Source organism: Mastigoproctus giganteus, chromosome 1 (genome assembly GCF_048544385.1).
Source record: "Mastigoproctus giganteus isolate SK-2022 chromosome 1, ASM4854438v1, whole genome shotgun sequence".
Taxonomy (NCBI): domain Eukaryota; kingdom Metazoa; phylum Arthropoda; class Arachnida; order Uropygi; family Thelyphonidae; genus Mastigoproctus; species Mastigoproctus giganteus.
The window spans coordinates 265,324,234-265,342,507 of NC_143575.1; the positions used below are offsets into that span (position 1 = coordinate 265,324,234).

Here is an 18,274-nt window from a genome sequence, read left to right on the forward strand (position 1 = left end):
GTTTCACTGGAAGGAACTTGAATCCCTGGTGCATGTGGAACAAAGTATAAGTGGTCTCCGCTATCGTCAACTGCTTGCTGACTGTGTACACCCCGCTATGTTACACTTTTTCCCGAATGGTGATGGTGTCTCCCAAGTTGACAATGCTCCGATCCATCGAGCACTTGATGTGCAGGAATGGTTTGAGGAACACAGTTCTGACTTCTAGCATATCGATTGGCCTCTGTACTGCTCCTATATCAAACCCATAGAGCACTTGTGGGACACTATGGAAGGAAATTCCATATTCAGCAATCACCTCCATACATGCATGCAAACCGCATTACACACAGCTTGGTTGGCCATACCTCCAGAACGCTTCCGACATCTTGTTGAACGCGGAGTCGCACGTGGAGGTGGTATGTTGGCTTAATGTCTCAAGCAGTGTAGTCTCGGCACTATGGGAGCAGTTTCGGGATTAGTGGAACCATTACAACAAGAGCTGCCCAACGTCGCACGAGGAATACGTCGATTAGAGTTGACCGTTATCCGGCTCTAACAACAAGACACAACCCTACGATGTACTATCATCAACTGTCTCTTGACGTTACTGTAGGCACATGGGAAACACTTCCAATCGGACTCTGTTCAGAAGTCTCGATTCAAATGGACTCTACGCAAGAATGCCAGTGATTTGTATCCAATTAATTGAAAACAACAGCAGAGCTCGCCGAAACTGGTGCCTTGACTGCTGAGAGCAAGTGCTGCTCTACGATCGTTTCCGATTTAGCCTACAAACCGATTTTACACATGAATTCATCTGGAGACAGCGAAGAATGCGGTAGAATCCCTCCAACATCAGAGAAAGGGAAACTTTCGGCAAAGACGGTCTTCTAGTGTAGGGCGGAATAATAATCAACGGCTACATCCCTCTTCATGTATTTTATGGGGCTACCATAATGGCCAGAGGAACGAATAACATATCCTACCTAACACCATGTGTGGCTTTTTAGGGATGTAGTTGGCCCACATTTTCTTTTCATACACAACAACGCAACTGCACAAAGAGCTCAAGTGGTGGAAAAATATCTTGAAACTAAAGATAATTAAGCAGTGCCCTGATCAGCACGATCATCAAACTTATATCTCATCGGACATACATGGGACGCCCTTGGGTGTCGAATTGCACGCCGACAGCCAACTCCTCAGTCAGTTCGTGAGCTAAGGTCTGAGTAGGTGGTATAATAGGATTTATTGCCACAGAATCTTATAGACCATCTTATATTGAGCATGGTGACAGCTGTCAGGCTTGTTTAGCTGTTGGACGGGATCATATGCCGTACTGATATCATATGACCATATTTTCGACTTCTCTAATATGATCTTTTTTTAGTTATTATTCGTATGCAACCCCTATCCGAAGCTGTCTCCTCATTTCGTCTTTATTCTATGGTACACCACCACCATACCAAATTTTGTCTGGCGTCATCGCAAGCTGCACGAGTTACACCACTTTTTTTACGTGTTCTGTTAATTTTGTCGAGCAGTGTATATGTACACTGATGTCCACAAGTATGTTACTCCAATAAAACTTAAAATTCCTCAAAAATTGGCAAATAATAAATAAATTTTTTACCATTTCGGTTTATCTGAAAGGATACATTGAAATGGTAAAAAAGAGTTTGTTGAACTTACGGCGTTACCATCAGCTGGTTATCTGCAATTCTTGTATTTAAATATCCACTTTTTATTGGATATGATCTTAATCTCTAACGGAATTTCCGTAAAACAACATAACGAACTGAAATGTTATCCCATCCCATCCCCGCAATTAATAGAAAAGTGTCTTATCTGTGTAAAAGTGTTCCAGAGTGCGTTTGATTGAAAAAACTATCTATTTGGAACAGATTGTTCACCAAAATGGAGGATATATTGAACACGTGATAAAATAAGAATGTTTTCCAAATATCTGAACATGCAAATTAATAACGTTTGTAACAATTAATGAATAAATTTTTGTAACAATTAATGAATAAATGTTTGTAACAATTAATGAATAAATGTTTGCCACAATTAACATTGCAACAATGAATGAGTAATTTTTTGTAACAATTAATCAATAAATTTTTGTAACAATTAATGAATAAATTTTTGTAACAATTAATGAATAAATGTTTGTTACAATTAATTAATATATGTTTGTAACAATTAATGAAACAAGTTCTCTTAGGAATATTTCAATACGCCACCGTGTAGAAGGCTGGTAGAAGAAATTGAAGCGCTTCAGAAGAAATTTAAATACTGTACAATAAATTACAGTACTGATAGCTTCACGACCTCCTCAGACTGAAAATAAAATCATGGATAATATTTTTTTTTTGCAAGTATAATATAAAATGCATTAACCGATTACTGTTTATTTCCATTGGGTCTAGTAGATAAGGACTGTAAAATCAATGCAATTTCTGTGATTTTGTGGAAAGTTTTAAAATCTACATTTTGAAAATTTTTTCACCAACCGTCAATGCAAGAAGTGGACTAAATATTGGGAAGGAAGTAAATACTCAGTTTATTCAAACTTTAACGGTGGCAGATGAGAAAATATATGCAGTACGTCTTGCCTGCAGAGGAGAAAGAGTTCCGCAAATACCACCAATTATTTCTAAGAATCTTTTTGTGACAAGTTTAAGTCACCAATGCCAAGAGCAGTTAGGGGAATTTCCGCTATTTTAAGTGATTTAATAATTCTGCAATGGATTACCATCCAAAGGAAATTTTAATACCAAGTGGAATATGATAAAATACTAAGACATTTCTCTGAAAGATTACTTTAAGATTTTGGACAATTACATATAGTTAAAGATATAGAAAATATTTCACAGTACAGATCGTAAAGAAAAAACCGAAAATTTTCAGCAGAAAAGGAACTCGCAGTACCGTGGAGGAAGAAGCAGATTTGGAGATGGAATGATTCCAATCTGAAAGCACCTCGGTAAAGGGGATGCACAATTGCAATCTAAACGCTTACTTTCTTGCTACATCTTTCTCGCGAAGGCACACAATGACATCGTCAAGGGTACTATTACAGTGGGGACAGCCAACCATTTTCTCTAGTTGTAAACCTTGTTTAATGGCCTTTCTGCTATCGTGCATAGCCCAAGGAGAAGTTGCAGTTCAACTCTGCATGATTGTTCGACTGAACAAGTTTCTACTAAGAAGAGACAAAAAATTATAACTCACACTTGCACCCCTTCACTCACTCCAAACAATGTTATATTTTCTGGATCGCCTTCAACCAACGAATCGCCAAAGTTTGGTCAAGCAGTCCTAGATTTCCTGGTGAATCAGGACGTCCTAAATAGAGAAATCCTAAAAGTGAGACTCGGCAATTCATTGACACTACAATGACCTTTTCCTCGGAAACTAACAGCTTAGGATCGTATAAGAACTGATCAGTTTACCCCATAACAAAAGCACCCCGGTAAATGGAGATCATAACTGCAGCTTTCTGAGGTAGGGTTTAGAACCCACACATTTAATTCCAACAGTCCTCTTTAGGATTCATAGATGCCATCATGTCCTTCAAATGTTCATTAAAGTTTTCATTATCTAAAGAGCGCAATTTTTTTATTGCATGTACGCATCTGGCATCGCGGTAGCATCCAAGATACCAGTCTACACTTCAATAGGCTTTGGTTCTTCAATTTGCCTACAGGTGGTTTGGCATATGGTATTCCAAGGAAAGCGTCCACAGATATTCCATCTAATGTTGGAATATTTTTAACTTTAATTGGTCCTTTTCTCGTGTTCACAGTAAGGTCTGATCCTGCTTGTGTTTTAGCGTAGTCTCCAAAAGAGATCGAAAATGCTAGAAGTTTAATGATGCAATTTCTGAATGCTATCGGTAAAAATTTATTTGCATTTGCTGTTGTGGTTGCGAAGTCTATCAAAAAATTGATGTCTGTAACAGAAAAGGAATGGTGAACAGATTTACAACAGTCATTAACTGCAAAGTTAAGACAATAAAAAAAAGTGTTACTTAAACATATCAGCCGGAAAGAAAACGCATTTTTTAGTCTTGAAATTCCGGGATATTAATTCCCAGATATAATTTTCCTAATCTGTGGGCACTTCAGTATATTTGATATGATAAGTTAAAAATAAGATTATTCAATTCTGTTTTCAACATTCCATCCTCCTCAACACCGCGTGGAAAAGACCTGAGTCCCAGTCTCGTCGATGAAGTGAGGAATTTTATGGGCCTTTATCACAACGGAGTTAATCAATCTCAGAAGAAAGTAGCACGGATTTTTCTCCCGAAAACTCGAGTTTTTCGTCCAGAAAGCAGCAATTTTCAGACAGTATACTCGGAGCAATATGGCCTTCCTCCCCGAAGCTCCTAAAACCCTACTGCTACTACAGCGAATTCAATAATTTTTGAAAAAATCAGGTAGAAAAAGAAAATCAGAATCTACTCTACCTATCTTACTTGTCTCCAGAATGGGAACTGCTAAATAAAGCAACGTTGAAGTTGCTGATTGAAATTATCTTCGCATGTACGTGAAGTAACTGTTAAGGAGAAACACTTCACGTAATTACAAAACAGGAACATCCAGCATGGCATCACATCCGTTTTTTGTGTCGATACATCCGTTTTTTGTGGACCTTGAAATTATATAATGCTGCGCATCCGTTATCAGATCCTTTGACAGCTCAGTGTCTTTGAACCCTGATAATTGACGTTGCCTCTTTGCCGTTGAACACTATCTCAACAGATAATGGCGTCCCGATTGGAAGTTCTTATCAAAAGAAATACAAACTATATATTGAAAACTTAGAGAATCCCATGACAGAAATGCAGGTGCATTTCTGTCATGGAATTCTCATTTAATATATTTAATGCTGCAAAATGGAAGTGTAAAATCTTCTATTTGGCATCAATAAAATATAATTTCCACTTCCCTGATCATCTCTGGAGCCTATTAAAGTCGTTCTTAAGGAGCGCTGGCCATTGACCAGCGCTCTATTCCAATGTCTTTTCTATAAACGTCGTTAATGTAATTTGAAAAAATCAAAAAAAAAGCAGGGATCCCAGAACCGATCATTGGAGATATCCACTTCGAATACTAGCTCAATGTGGGTAAATAATAAAGATATCTGGAAAGAATACTACGTTTCTTAAACAGTTTATTTCTAATCGTTTTAATTTACTTCTTTATGTTTGATCGAAAGTAGAGTTCATGCAACCATGAATATCCCAAAATTAGGGACCATTAGCTTTTCAATAGAGTGTGTGGTTGCCCATGACAACTAATCATTTTCTACTTGGCGCCTTATGGCCTTAGATACCAATGCTCCATAAAACAACAACAGATTATCAACTGTCTCAAATCGGAAAGAACAACTGTATACTCACATTCCAATCACAGAGCTAAAGGCAGGATTTTTTAACCGTCTCTCTAAAAGAGCATGTCATAAAACATGTACGGTTCTAGAAGGAGGTTGATTTTAACTTAGTTCGTCTCCCTAAAGAAGCCTAGTCATCTTCAATTGGACTTAGATTACCACTCTTTCTGAAGCATATTTTATATCGATTGAAGCCCTCGTGGTTGCACGGTTGGTAGAATTGCTGTCTTCCACATTCACGGTGGAAAAGAACTGAAGAAATTTTATGAGTCCTTTTCACAACGTGGCTGAGGTAGTTGGTCTCAGGAGAGGGAACCATGGTTTCTCCCGGAAACTAAAATTATTTGTATTCGCTGACTAATAAACACGTTACTATACCCTTGAAACTGTGGTGCGTGAAAAGTTCAGGAGAACTGCCGTTTCAGAGATGCTTTGTCCAGCACGCCTTGCACCTACTGCCATGCCATGTTCAAAGTCCGTTAGATCATTCTTTTTGTCCATTCTTGCTACGGTTTGTCTTAACTGATACTAGAAAGGTTGTTCTGCTGCATTTATATCCACAACTGTGGTCATCTGACTTGCAACGTCGTGACACAAACATTTGTGTGCACAGCAGGGGTGTACCTAATAAAATGGCAGCACAATGTAGGCCTTTAGTAAATTGGTTGGATCCTTCTGCCTTGTAATGTGAAACTAATATCGCTACATACTGTCCATCTTATCTTAATGTTTTTTAACATCCTTTGTAAGGTTGTTCAACTTTATTTTTAACTTTAACAGAAAAGCGACCTTCATTGCTTAATGAGAATGTGTTTAATTGAGAACAACTTTCTTTGGATTTTTGTTTTATTTTACAGTTGAGCAAGTGAATATAAAAATCAAATGCAAACGAGAAATGTAATTAAGTAAATTTATTTAGGGACTGGTCCACACACTTTTTCTCGAATCTTTCTTTTCACAAGAATCCACTTTATCTGAAACGATAAATAAATAAGCATTTTAAAAATTTGCCATTAAATTAAAACAAATAGAGTTAATTAAATTTAGTATGATACGTTTCACCAGGACATTAAAAACATGGAGATGAGGTATGAGAGAAAGTTGAATGTCAACTTGATAGCTGGCTATCACGTTGACATTATAATTGAAGTGCACAAATTCAGCCAAAATTAATAAAAATTTAAGAAAAATCAAAATTTCTTCAGTGATTTCTTCAAGGAACCAGACGTGATGGAAAAAGAAACGGAAGTAATTTTTGAAATCATTATTAGAAAATTATTCAGAAACACCCTTTTCTGTGAAATGAATCTTTTTTAAAATGCAGAGTAGTGTTAATTATTCTGAATAGAATCTCGTAAATACCATTGAAAATATTACAAAACTATTTACAATTATTAAAATTTATTAATATTAATAAATTAATATAGCAACTAAATATGTGATCAACACATGATTGTAAAACTCAATACATTTCTTCAAGTACAGTAATTTGCAAAATACCCAAATGATAATAATAAACACCACTAAATTCTTATTTGAAAATTATCGTTTAAGAAAAACAGGGTAACGTCTACCAAATAATATTTAAAATCATTTAACTCTACTATATTCAGTGCTTAACATGTGACATTAATTTCGAGTATAATCCTGTGAAATTCGATGCCGAAAATTCAGCAGACTTGCTTTCCAATTAAAACGTGACGTAATTATCATCAAAAACAAAGATTAAACACTAAATAAGCAAGTTTACAGTATACTAACCTGTCCATTGTAACAAGAAGGGCACATAATATTGCCAGAAGGCACACTGCCTGGAACGAAGTCCACGACCTATCGAACTCGACTCTGCTTTATCGAAAATGAAATACTCCTTTTTATCCGTTGTGTACCGAGGCCATTTTTCATTGCCTTCAGATCCATCTGGTGACAAATTAGGATTGCTGGAACACAGAATAAGTGAGATTAAAATAAAAATAAAAGAAGGGCGCTATGGCCCGGTAGCTATGATACTGGACTACCAGCCTGATAGACTCGGGTTCTCTTCCCGCTTTAGCGGAATCGAACGCGCCTCTATCGCACTGGGAAATCGGTATAATAAAAGTAATAAATCACAATAATTATAAGAAAAATAACAATTTAAAAAAAAATTGCGAAAGTCGCTTTAGCGGGCCTATTTCCCTAAGGTCAAAGTGACTACTAAGGCATAGAACACCCAAGAACCTGCACTACCACGGCACGTAAGCTAAACAGGTCCACCTCCATAGATGGATGATGTCGAAGAGAAATAATAATCACACGGCATCGATTGTGGGGCAGGATAAAGTAACTCGCGTTCAGGCCTCAGGTAGACGGGTAGGTTCGAAAAGTCGGAGACGGTCTGCTGAGGAAAGCAGTGAAGCTGTTCGCATATGGCTTCCACAAGGGAGGGCACGAGCATCCAGCTGAAAGTGCATCCTGTGCAACGCCGCTAATGATGCTTGAAGTGGAACATCGAAATGAATACGTTCATCATGCAAGCATACTACAAAATAACCAAGCTGTATACCGATATGGTAATCTAGAAGAGGTTGGAACGATTTCCAAATATTCAGGTCACCAAACAGCTAATAGCGCACCAAAAAAGGACCATTGTCACGAAGATCATGATACTTTCTGCAATCTTGGAAAAAATCAAGCAGGATGTGAGCGATCAACACAAAGAATATTCATAACACGGGAACAGAGGAGGAAGAGGGAGGCGAAACGTAACCCATAGTAGCTGAAGTGGAAAGAGATATAGGACGAGGTCATGATATTAAAGAACAGAAGATGAGTGGAATAGGGGGAATTCGAGAATTGGAGGAAATGAGCCCACAAATACTCACGAGTTGCCGAGGCAAAGACCAAACAGAATCCTGTGGAGAGCCATAGACAACCACAATCGGCATTTTATACCACATTACCTCCACAACAACAAAAGAAAAAGAAAAAAAGAAGAACCGCCAGCTTGGGAAAGAGGACTTCAGCAGAAAATAGAAGAATTGAGAAATCAAGAGCCGATTACCACCAGGCTAATAGGAGTAAGAAATTCATTGTAAAAGTGAAGAGCATCCTCAAGCGAGCCAAGGTCCAAAGCAAACAGAAGACCAAAAAACAGAGAATAGGAAATACTTTGACACACAGAAGCAGAAACTCCTCGCATTTAGCAAGCGACTTTTCCTATAAAAAGAGACCCACAAAGGAAAATAAACTGCTGAGTATTCTACGAAAAGCGAAGAGCCTTCTACAGAAGTATCGGACAAGACGTGAAAGAAGCGGACCACACAAGCAGAAGACCATCCACGAATTCTGGGCAACATATGGAGTACTGAAGTAAGATATAACAGTTGAGTCCCCTGGATAGAACTAGAACGGTAGTAAACCAAAGACATAACAGAAGACCTAAAGAAAGTAAACCAAAGGCATAAGATTAAAAGAATGGGAGATTCGAGAAGAAGAGTTACAACAGTCGATCAGGAAGTTCAGCAACTGTAGAACCCAGAAATAGATAACTTGCCCACCCAAGCACCTAGCAGACCAGTACACCCGAATGATGTCACAATCGGAAATTATATATTTGAAAGTTCAAAAGACAAAGTTATAAGGAATCTGTCGAAATACAGACCGATCACTTGTCTCCAAACGGTGTACAAGATCCTAACAAGGTGCATAACCAAGAAGATATCAGATTACTTGGAGAGCCAGAACATCATGGCCGAACAGCAAAAAAAGAAAAATAAATAACTATTATTATTTTGAGGTCACCCGTATAATTAAATACATCTACTGCACATTGTGTATATCTGTAAATTGCGTGTGTTCTCTGCCCGGTTTGCCTGTTTCGCTGGACGAAACCCCCGAGTTTCCCCGGGGAAAAACTTTGCTTTCTTCGCATGAAACCGACTCACTCAGGCAGAGAGTGAAAAAAGCCTAATAAAGTTCCTCGCTCATCAACGGGGTTCGAACCCGGGCCTCTTCCACCCGGTGTGCAGAGGACGGTGACAATACCATTGTGCTACCGGTGCAGACCGGCCGAATAGTAAAAATCATGCAAGCGAATGAGCAAAGGATGCAAGCAGCAATTAACCGTTGATGTCTCAGTTACAAAGCAAGACTACAAGAAGCGCAGCAATCTCGACACGGCCTATATCCATATATCCATATATTCATAAACGCAAGGCCTACGACTCCGAGCCTCATAGCTGGTTAATTCAGACGCTGAAGATCAACAAAGTCAATCCGACAGTGACGAACTTCGCAGAGAAAAACCACAAGATGGAGTACCACCATTATGGTCAAGAACATCACAACCAGACCGATTCCCTTCAGGAGAGGAATCTTTCAGGAAGATGCGCTGAGTCCACTCTGGTTCTGTCCAAAACCTCAACTGACTATTCACCATGCACAACACACACCTCATGTAGACGCTTCCATGGGCGGTGTTATTCTTCTGAATTGGTTTCCATTATTCCCGCTCTTTCTTTCAAACTAGTCGGAACGTGACCCGCAACTTCTGTTTTCTGGAACAACTTCCCTTTTCACGTATTTCCTGAAAATTGCAATGTACAGAAACTCAAGTGTAATGTCAACAATTGTCTTCTTTCATCTTCTCAACCCATGCGCTGTATAAAGTTCTATAGGTTCTAACACCTTACGTATTTTCAAAAAAAAAAAAAAAAGCAATCAGAAACAAAAATATCATTTGCAATGTACGTAAAATTACACGACCATTGACTAAAGTAATAAACAGTTTGAAAAGAGAAAACTTACCCTGTTTTGGCAAAATTTGCCCATAACCTCATAATCCGCGAGGACAAGAATCTTTCTTCCGGGCTACTTTTCATTAATGGATTCAAAAAAATTCCCATCACATAAGATTGATCTGAACCATGAGTAACTCCCATCCACTTTGAATGAAATCCTTCCAGCAATGGAGGTCCATGGTGTTCGAAACTATAAAGATAGACATCATTTTCTGCATTGGCAAAATTTCGAGCAAACTGCTCAGTTGGACACACAAAATGGCGATCACCCACAGACTTATCGACACCATCAACGTAGTCCGATCCTATCCAATCTGTGTATTCCTGGATAATCGACTGTTCAATCAGCTCGTTATCGGAAGGAAAGAATGTCCTTAGAGATTTTAAAAAATCCTTATACGTGATGGTGAGGTCATCAACCACCTTGAAAATATCGCGCAGTTCGCTTGGTAGAAATGTTGTTCCTTCGTTCAATGTTGCTCCGAGGAGAATGCTCGTATTTTTGAACTTCTTGTTTTTAAGTAATATTTCCGGATCTTCCTCTATGAATACCCCGTCTGTTACTGGAACAAATGAAAAATCCAAAGCTCCATGAAGTTTGCTGTCATGATTCATTAAATCCTGTGCATCTTTCTTCCGTAGACACTCCATGACATCATCAAGGTTGTTTTTATCATGAGGACAACCCACGGATTTCGCCAGTTTTAGACCTTGAATAATGGCCTTACTTCTATCGTGCATGGCCCAAGGAGAATTAGCAGTTCCACTCTGCATGATGGCTCGATTGAACAAGTTTCGACTGAGAGGAGACAGAAGATGATAACTCACACTTGCACCGCCTGCACTCATTCCAAACAACGTTATATTTTCTGGATCACCCCCAAAATCAGCAATATTCTCTTTGACCCAACGAATTGCCAAGGTCTGGTCAAGCAATCCTACGTTCCCTGGTGCATCAGGACGTCCAAAATAGAGAAATCCTAAACTTGCGACTCGATAATTCATTGACACTACAATGACCTCTTCCTCAGAAACTAACACTTTAGGATCGTTGAGCGACATATCGCTCAACCCACAGACAAAAGCCCCACCGTAAATCGAAATCATAACTGCAGCTTTCTGAGGTCTAGGGTGTGGAACCCACACGTTTAACTTTAGACAGTCCTCTTTCGGATTCTTAGGTGCTAACAAGGCTCTGAACTTCTCATCCATAATACTGAGAAACTCATCCATAATACGTAAGTTTGATTGCATACATGCATCTGGAAGCTCGGTAGCATCCAAGGTATCAGTCCATGTTTCAATCGGCTCTGGTGGGCGGAAGCGATATTTCCCTACAGGTGGTTTGGCATATGGTATTCCAAGAAATGCATCAACAGATTTCCCACCTGGTGTCCTAATATTTTTACCTTTAATTGGTCCTAATCGCGTGTTCACAATAAGATCTTCAGATGCTGCTTGTGTTTTAGCATAGTCTCCAAAACAGATTGCAAATGCTGCAATTACGAAGATGCAGTTTCTGAATCCCATTGGTAAAAATGTACTTGTTTTTGCTGTTGTTATTACGATTCCTCCCAAAAAAATCGATGTCTGTAAGAAGAAGAAAGAATAGTTAGCAGATAAACAACGCTAATTACTTGCAGCGTTAAAAATTGTATAATTAACTCATTAATTAATCTTTTTACTTAGTATTAATTTATGTTAAATTTTGTATTATTTATTACTTAAAATAGTCAATCAGTCATTTGCAAGGAACTAAATAATCATTATCCCTCCTCAACGTTTTCTGATAGTATTTTTTAAGATTTAATTTCACCCTTGTGTTTGCTGGAGCAAACAAGCCGGAAAGTTGTGGAAAGCTGTCTGGAACTTGAGGAGGAGCGCAGTTTCTCTTCACAGAAGCCTACAGAGAGCGACGGAGACCTGAAACGTCTAAAATTCAAACACTGTATAGGTGTGCGCAAGATCTATGAATCTGTAGATCTTGACCATGCAAATCGCCTTGGGATTAATATTTAGGGAGTTCGGGAGACCAATCGTGTTTGTTGGAAACATATGACTGAGCGAGCTGATTTGGTTTAGGGCTGATCGGATCTTAGACGTGTGGTGATTAATTATTCTACTGTTATCTTTGGGTAGAATGTTGAGCCTATCGATAATGGGAGCATTTAGTCTACCCGAAATAAGCTATAAGAGGATAATTATATTGCGAGTAGTGATTATTGGCTTCCAAGGTGTCATTCCATGCAACGAATGCAGTATAGCCCTAGAGATAATAAGGGGATGTCCTGAAGACCTGTTGAGGGATCGCACCAGCCAATACTCAAGCCCCAAGAACTGTTGAAGATAGGTTGGAGGAGCTGAGAACCAGATTTCAGACGAGTAGAGATCCACGGTACAACACAAGTTTGGACAAATCGAGATATTAGATTCTTATTGCAGTAACCAACCAGTTTCTGTCGAGCAGACCAAAGGGCTGCGTAGAATTTGTACCTTGCTTCATTGAAGTGCTCCAGAAAGACAATTGAAATCCCACAACAAAGCAATATGCCTGTGGGCGTTCACATGGTTTATTTGATGTCCATTTATAGACTTCATTGGGATTATTCTTTTCCTATTTGTGGAGGTCATCCGAGCAAATTTTTCAGCATTTAGCTCGATTCCAATGTAATTCAGAAAGGTGTTTATCTCATTTATTTGTTTTATTGTAGCTCATTGGACTGAGACGCTTGTTCTGGCTGATCCGAATGAATGAAGAGTTTGAAATCATCGACGTATGAGATCATGTTTTTGAAGTTTGCCAGAAGAGCTTCCAAAGCATGCAAACGGCGCTGCTCACAAAACGTCAGCTTCTGGAACACCCCTAGGTCCTAGTCACCGAAATCTCAGGAAAGTAAATGGCAGGACCTGCCAGACTATAATTAGTCTCTTGGTACTCCCGGCCTGCGTTCCTGTTGCTAAGTATGGTAACGCCGAGTCCTACTAGGGGCTCCGCGACCAACAGGCCAGAAGAACAATGAACACAACAAATTACATACCACATGAGCCATACATTATTTTTAAACCTCTGGCATGAACAAGGTGCTGTCACTTCATATATAGAACATACGTGGATATGGGGGAAATCCCCGGAGCCGTCTGACCCTCAACATACCTATACTCCTCTGCAGGCAGAGACAATTGTGCTCTACAAGGAGCCATCTTTCCAGCAAAATTTTATTGAGTACAGTGGGGAGTTTATCTGAGATCCTAAAATAGTTCTTCAGGAGTAAGGAGGTAAAATTAGGTGGAAAGGGTAGATTGTTAAATCTTGGGAATATTAGTCGAACCATCCAATTACAATTTTTTCCTGGTGAAGTTGGTCAGATCCGACAAAAGGTATACCTATTGTTGATAATACGTAATACGGCCCTCTAGTATGAGCGTACCCATTTCGTACCAAAAGAACATACTACATGCCAAGCTATCCCCCCAATTCATCAGCTTCAATAGTGGACACGAGAGTGTCGGGATGAATGGCTTTATGAGGTTCATTCCAAAGATTCACCGTACCATTTGTGTAGAAATTGTAAATCGACACTCCTCAGACCACAAGATCTTTTTTACTATTCCATAATCCAGTCTTGGTTGCCTACACCACTCAGGAGTATATTCAGGGGATATGTAGTGGCAGAGAACAGGGTTCACCCCATTAGCCGCTATTGCACTTCTTGTGTTGAAGCTTACACCAAAACCGGACATTTGTATGTAGTGTGTTGGGTGTGCAAATGTTATCATGTGTCCGATTTTTATGTTATCGGCTGGTACCTAGTTCACACATTCCACCCCTACCCCGCCACGTGGAGGTGGCGAGGGTCTACTATCATCTTGCTGATCCATACCAGGGAAAAACACCAGCATGGATCAAATTTAGTGAATGAAAGTAAAATTGGATACAGTGGGAATATGGGACGGTAGGGAAAGGAAAGTATCGAAAAACGAAGGATCAAAAAGAGGTATCCGCCAAAGAAACAGAGGTTTAGAAGAACAAATATTAAAAACAGGAGGAAGTGGAAAAATCCAAAACTTTCAGGAGAAATTTTCTTAAGAAATCCCATCATGATACAGGAACAGCAGCACTCAAATATCTTCAGCAAGTCGTAATCATGGGAAAAATCATCCCACGACCAGCTCCAGTTGGGAGCAGCAAGTTAAAGTTATCTCCATTGTCCGATCCTCTGTGGAAATGAAGAAGGTTGATGAACCACCTCAGTAAAAAATTAGCAAGGTAATTTCCTTCTTGGTTCATCATTTTGAAGAAATACAGAAGTAAGCTGATGATCTTCAACAAACCAAGAGTGATGCGGCGTAGACTGAATTCCATGTTTCCTCAATGAGAGGTCCAACGACAGAGCAGAGTTTAAGGTTACACAAATGTCAAGATTAAACTTGTTATTCAATTAATCAGATTTCGTCCAGTGAGCCACTCCACCAATAAAATACCAGGAGAACAGTTAGGAACTGCGCATCCCAAGAATTTAACATCTTTGATATAGTTTATATTGAAACACAAAAAAATCAAAACGGTTTACCAAACAAGGTTTCAGTGTAGGTAAAGGCACCACTCAACTCAGATCTTTCGATTTTTTTAACAAAAAGCAGTGGCTTTCCTTTAGGTACGCGACTACCAAGTTTCAGATTCCGAGCCTAAATTGAATTTTATTACCACAATTGACCTTTCTCTTTTTGGAGCAGTGACACTCTGCCGTATTTTTTCCTTTTCAAAGATAAACTTTCATTTCTTCTTTCATCCACTGCATATTTTTCAAAATGGTGCTTTGAACACGCCAGTGATTTTCTTTGTTTTCTCAATTGTGGCTCCTGCGAAACGTGGTTCAAATAAGATCCCTCTCTGAAAATCGGAAAAATAACTGCCTTTCTCGCAGCAACAATCCAGCAGCCCAAGGAAAGCGGAAAGTATTTATGTAATACTAAGAAAGTGGTGTCATTGCACGTGACAACCTACATTTGCAACTGTTTCGTCAGCGAGTATATAATACATTAATATTAATCTCTCAGAATCTATAATTTAGCTTCTTCTGCTTGTTATAATGAGGAATAAATCAAAAAAAGAAAGATGAGGATGTACTTACCCAACTGTACCACAGAAGGCTTACTACAAAGTACGATTTGTTCAGGATTACCTTAAAATGTTCGTGGTGGCTGTTAAGGAGAAATGCATCACATGATAACCTTGACTAGTGTCGCTGTTGACAGAGCCATTTCGGTGCCACTGTAGATAGAGAGGCTCGGTGCCCGCTCAAGGAAATCCCTGTCGAATTGAGTGCTTTTGATCAGTACCCAATAGTGGTCTAGCAGGTATCACGCGATTGCAAGCTCTTATCAAAAAAAGAAAAACACAAAAAAATACCTACAGATATATTCTAAATACACCTTTCCTATGAGTGCCTTTTGTTAAGATGGTTCACTTGAAAAATTACACTCAATTATGAGAGAGAGACAGAGCGAGAAAATCTTTATTGCATCTAAATTAATACAATGTGCATACATAGATTTAAGTAAAGTTGTAATTGTCCCATCACGGCCAACGGCCAGGGCTCACATCAGAATAGATAATAGATAATGCACATGGATAATAGATAATGCTCACATCAGGATATATGAGGGATAATGCACATTCTAAAACGGTTATATTTACAATCAAATATGTCATTCACAATTTTATTTACAATAAAATATATAATATATATGAATGGCACTTCTCTGTCAAACGAGTTCTGTCGTGGCAAAGGATAGCTTGGCAGATTGTGTGGAGGATGCACGAACTTGTTCTCTTTAGATTCTGGGATTGGAGCGAGTTTCTAATACTTCCTTCCTGTAGGTTTTTTATTGCTGCAAAACTTCTGGAGGTCAGCGTCGAGGTTCTGTACTTCCGGTAGCATTTGGTTTGGGAGGAAGCGGTACTAGATATGAAGCCTCTGATTCCTCGAGCGGAGCATCGGGGTTGACCGAAGTTCTGGTTTGGGTATTCGCCAGTAACACGAATCCCAAATGGGCGGTTTTGAGATCTGGCCCGTGATCATTTTATCTGTAGCTATCAGTCGTTGTATTTCAATGATGTCAGGGAGTCGCTGCATCCCCAGTGAGGTAGCTAAAGCTGTAGTTCTGTCCTGTGGTGGGTGACAAGCTTTCCAGTTAGCCTATTTAAGTAGCCAGAATTCTGCAGCGAGGATTGGTTTCTTCGTTGTAGTAGCTGCTGATGCCCACACTTCAGCAGCATAGAGGAGTGGAGAATAAACTACTGTTCTGATATATTTCTTAATTATACGAGGCTCCTTAACATAAATTAGTTGTTGTTTAGCTAGCCATTGCAGAGAGGATGCTCTGGAAGTGAGCTTGTCTACATGAGCTTGAAACCGGAGTTTTGGGTCAAATACCATTCCCAAATCCACATGTGTAGGAGTGGCAGATATTACAGTTCCATCGAGTGTTGGGGCTATTATTGTAGGGGTTGGTCTGCGAGAGAACACCATTAGTTTTGTTTTTTGTTGGTTGATTGAGAGTCCATACTGTTTGAGGTAAGAGGCGACGTTGATGAGACTATCATTAATGCTTGCTGTAACTTCATGGTGATTGTTGGAAGCAATAGGCGTTAGAATTTTTATATCATCTGCATAGGTGATGATTTTCTCTTTGTTACGGACAAGAGGCGCAATGATGGCTGTAAATAATAAGCCAGATAGGACTCCTCCTTGCGGAACACCAGCAGAAATTGCCTTCTTGTGCGATTGTGCATAGGCGTTGACTTGTAGTACCCTATCATAGAGGAATGAAGCTATGAACCAGAGGATATTACCTTCGATTAGATAGTGGTCTTCCAGTAAGCGGAGGAGCGCCGACACGCTGATGGCGTCAAAGGCAGCTTCAATATCCAGGTACGTGATTGCGAGTTCCTCTTGCTGTTCAAAGGCGGACAATATATTACATGTTGTTGCAAGGAGGTTCGTCACTGTGGATCGGTTTCGGATTGCGTAGTGGACTTGTGGCGGCCTATCTCCAAGAATCTGATTCATTAAGGTGGGCAGCATAGATTTTTCCAGGATTTTCAGGAGCGTTGAGGAGTTAGATATCGGCCGAAAGTGCCTGGGTAGAATGGGGTTTCGAACTTCTGGATGTGGTCTAACGAAGTAGCTGTTCCAGGCTTTAGGAAATTTTCTTGTCGTTAGAATTCCGTTGAAGATGGACTTGAGCGGTTGTAGGATGACGGACTGAAGCATTTTACCATGAATTGAGGCACTTTGTCGGCCCCCGCGGTTGCTCTCGCTGGAATGTAGTTTATCGCCGCTGTCAGCTGGTGTGCAGAGATGGTGATGGAATGCAAGATGTCTTGTTGCAATTCATTTTCGGGACATAAAAGAGAGTTTAGTTGATCTGCACGCGTATTGAATCTGGTAATATGATCTAACCATTGAGTTGGGTCCAACTGACTCGGATAGCTGTGGGATCTGAAGCGGTATCTAATTTTCCCTTTTTTTGAAGTTGGGAGTTCAGGTGTTCTGTTATTGCTAGTGATTTCTCCCTATTAAATTGCGCTCGTGCTCTTGTATAAGGTATACGGTCGGAAGTCTGTTGAGTTCTTTTCCAGATCTGGTGTAGCTGCTGCTTTAACAGGAAGGCCATGTTTACAGTTGGATTTCACCAGGCTTTGGAGTAAGGTGAGATCCTTATCTTCTTTGATGCGGAATACTGTGCAATGGTGTTTACCCAATTTGTTAATAGTGTTACCGCCAGCGGGACGTCACACGCTTCAAGTACATGTCCAGGTATGAGAGCGCCAGCTTGCAGGCATTTCTGGATGTTAAGGAGCTTGGGGCTGACAACGACGGCGGTTTGTACGTTTTTTTAGGCAGGTGGTCCCCGAGTAGGAATAATTAATTTTGCTATGTAGGGTCGTGATCCGATTTGTAGTGCGTCTCAGGTGGTTCTTCAATCATACATGCTAAGGAGGATAATAGCAAATCAAGGTGGTTATCTAATCACGAAGAAGTCTGGAAAGAATATCATTTTCTTATATATTTTTTAATTGATATAATTGATCGTGTATTGCA

The 18,274-nt window shown here is 39.6% G+C and overlaps 1 protein-coding gene across 1 annotated transcript; it reads right to left on the minus strand.

Moving 5' to 3' along the window:
- Window positions 1–7,252: 7,252 nt before the first annotated feature.
- On the minus strand, window positions 7,253–15,426 carry LOC150091914 (acetylcholinesterase-like; the record flags this gene model as incomplete). Its single annotated transcript, XM_090370207.1, has 3 exons — window positions 15,299–15,426; window positions 10,174–11,756; window positions 7,253–7,325 (listed from the first exon to the last, which is right to left on the minus strand). Coding segments are annotated over exons 2-3 (1,596 nt in total), but the record flags the coding sequence as incomplete, so codon positions are not given.
- Window positions 15,427–18,274: the final 2,848 nt, after the last annotated feature.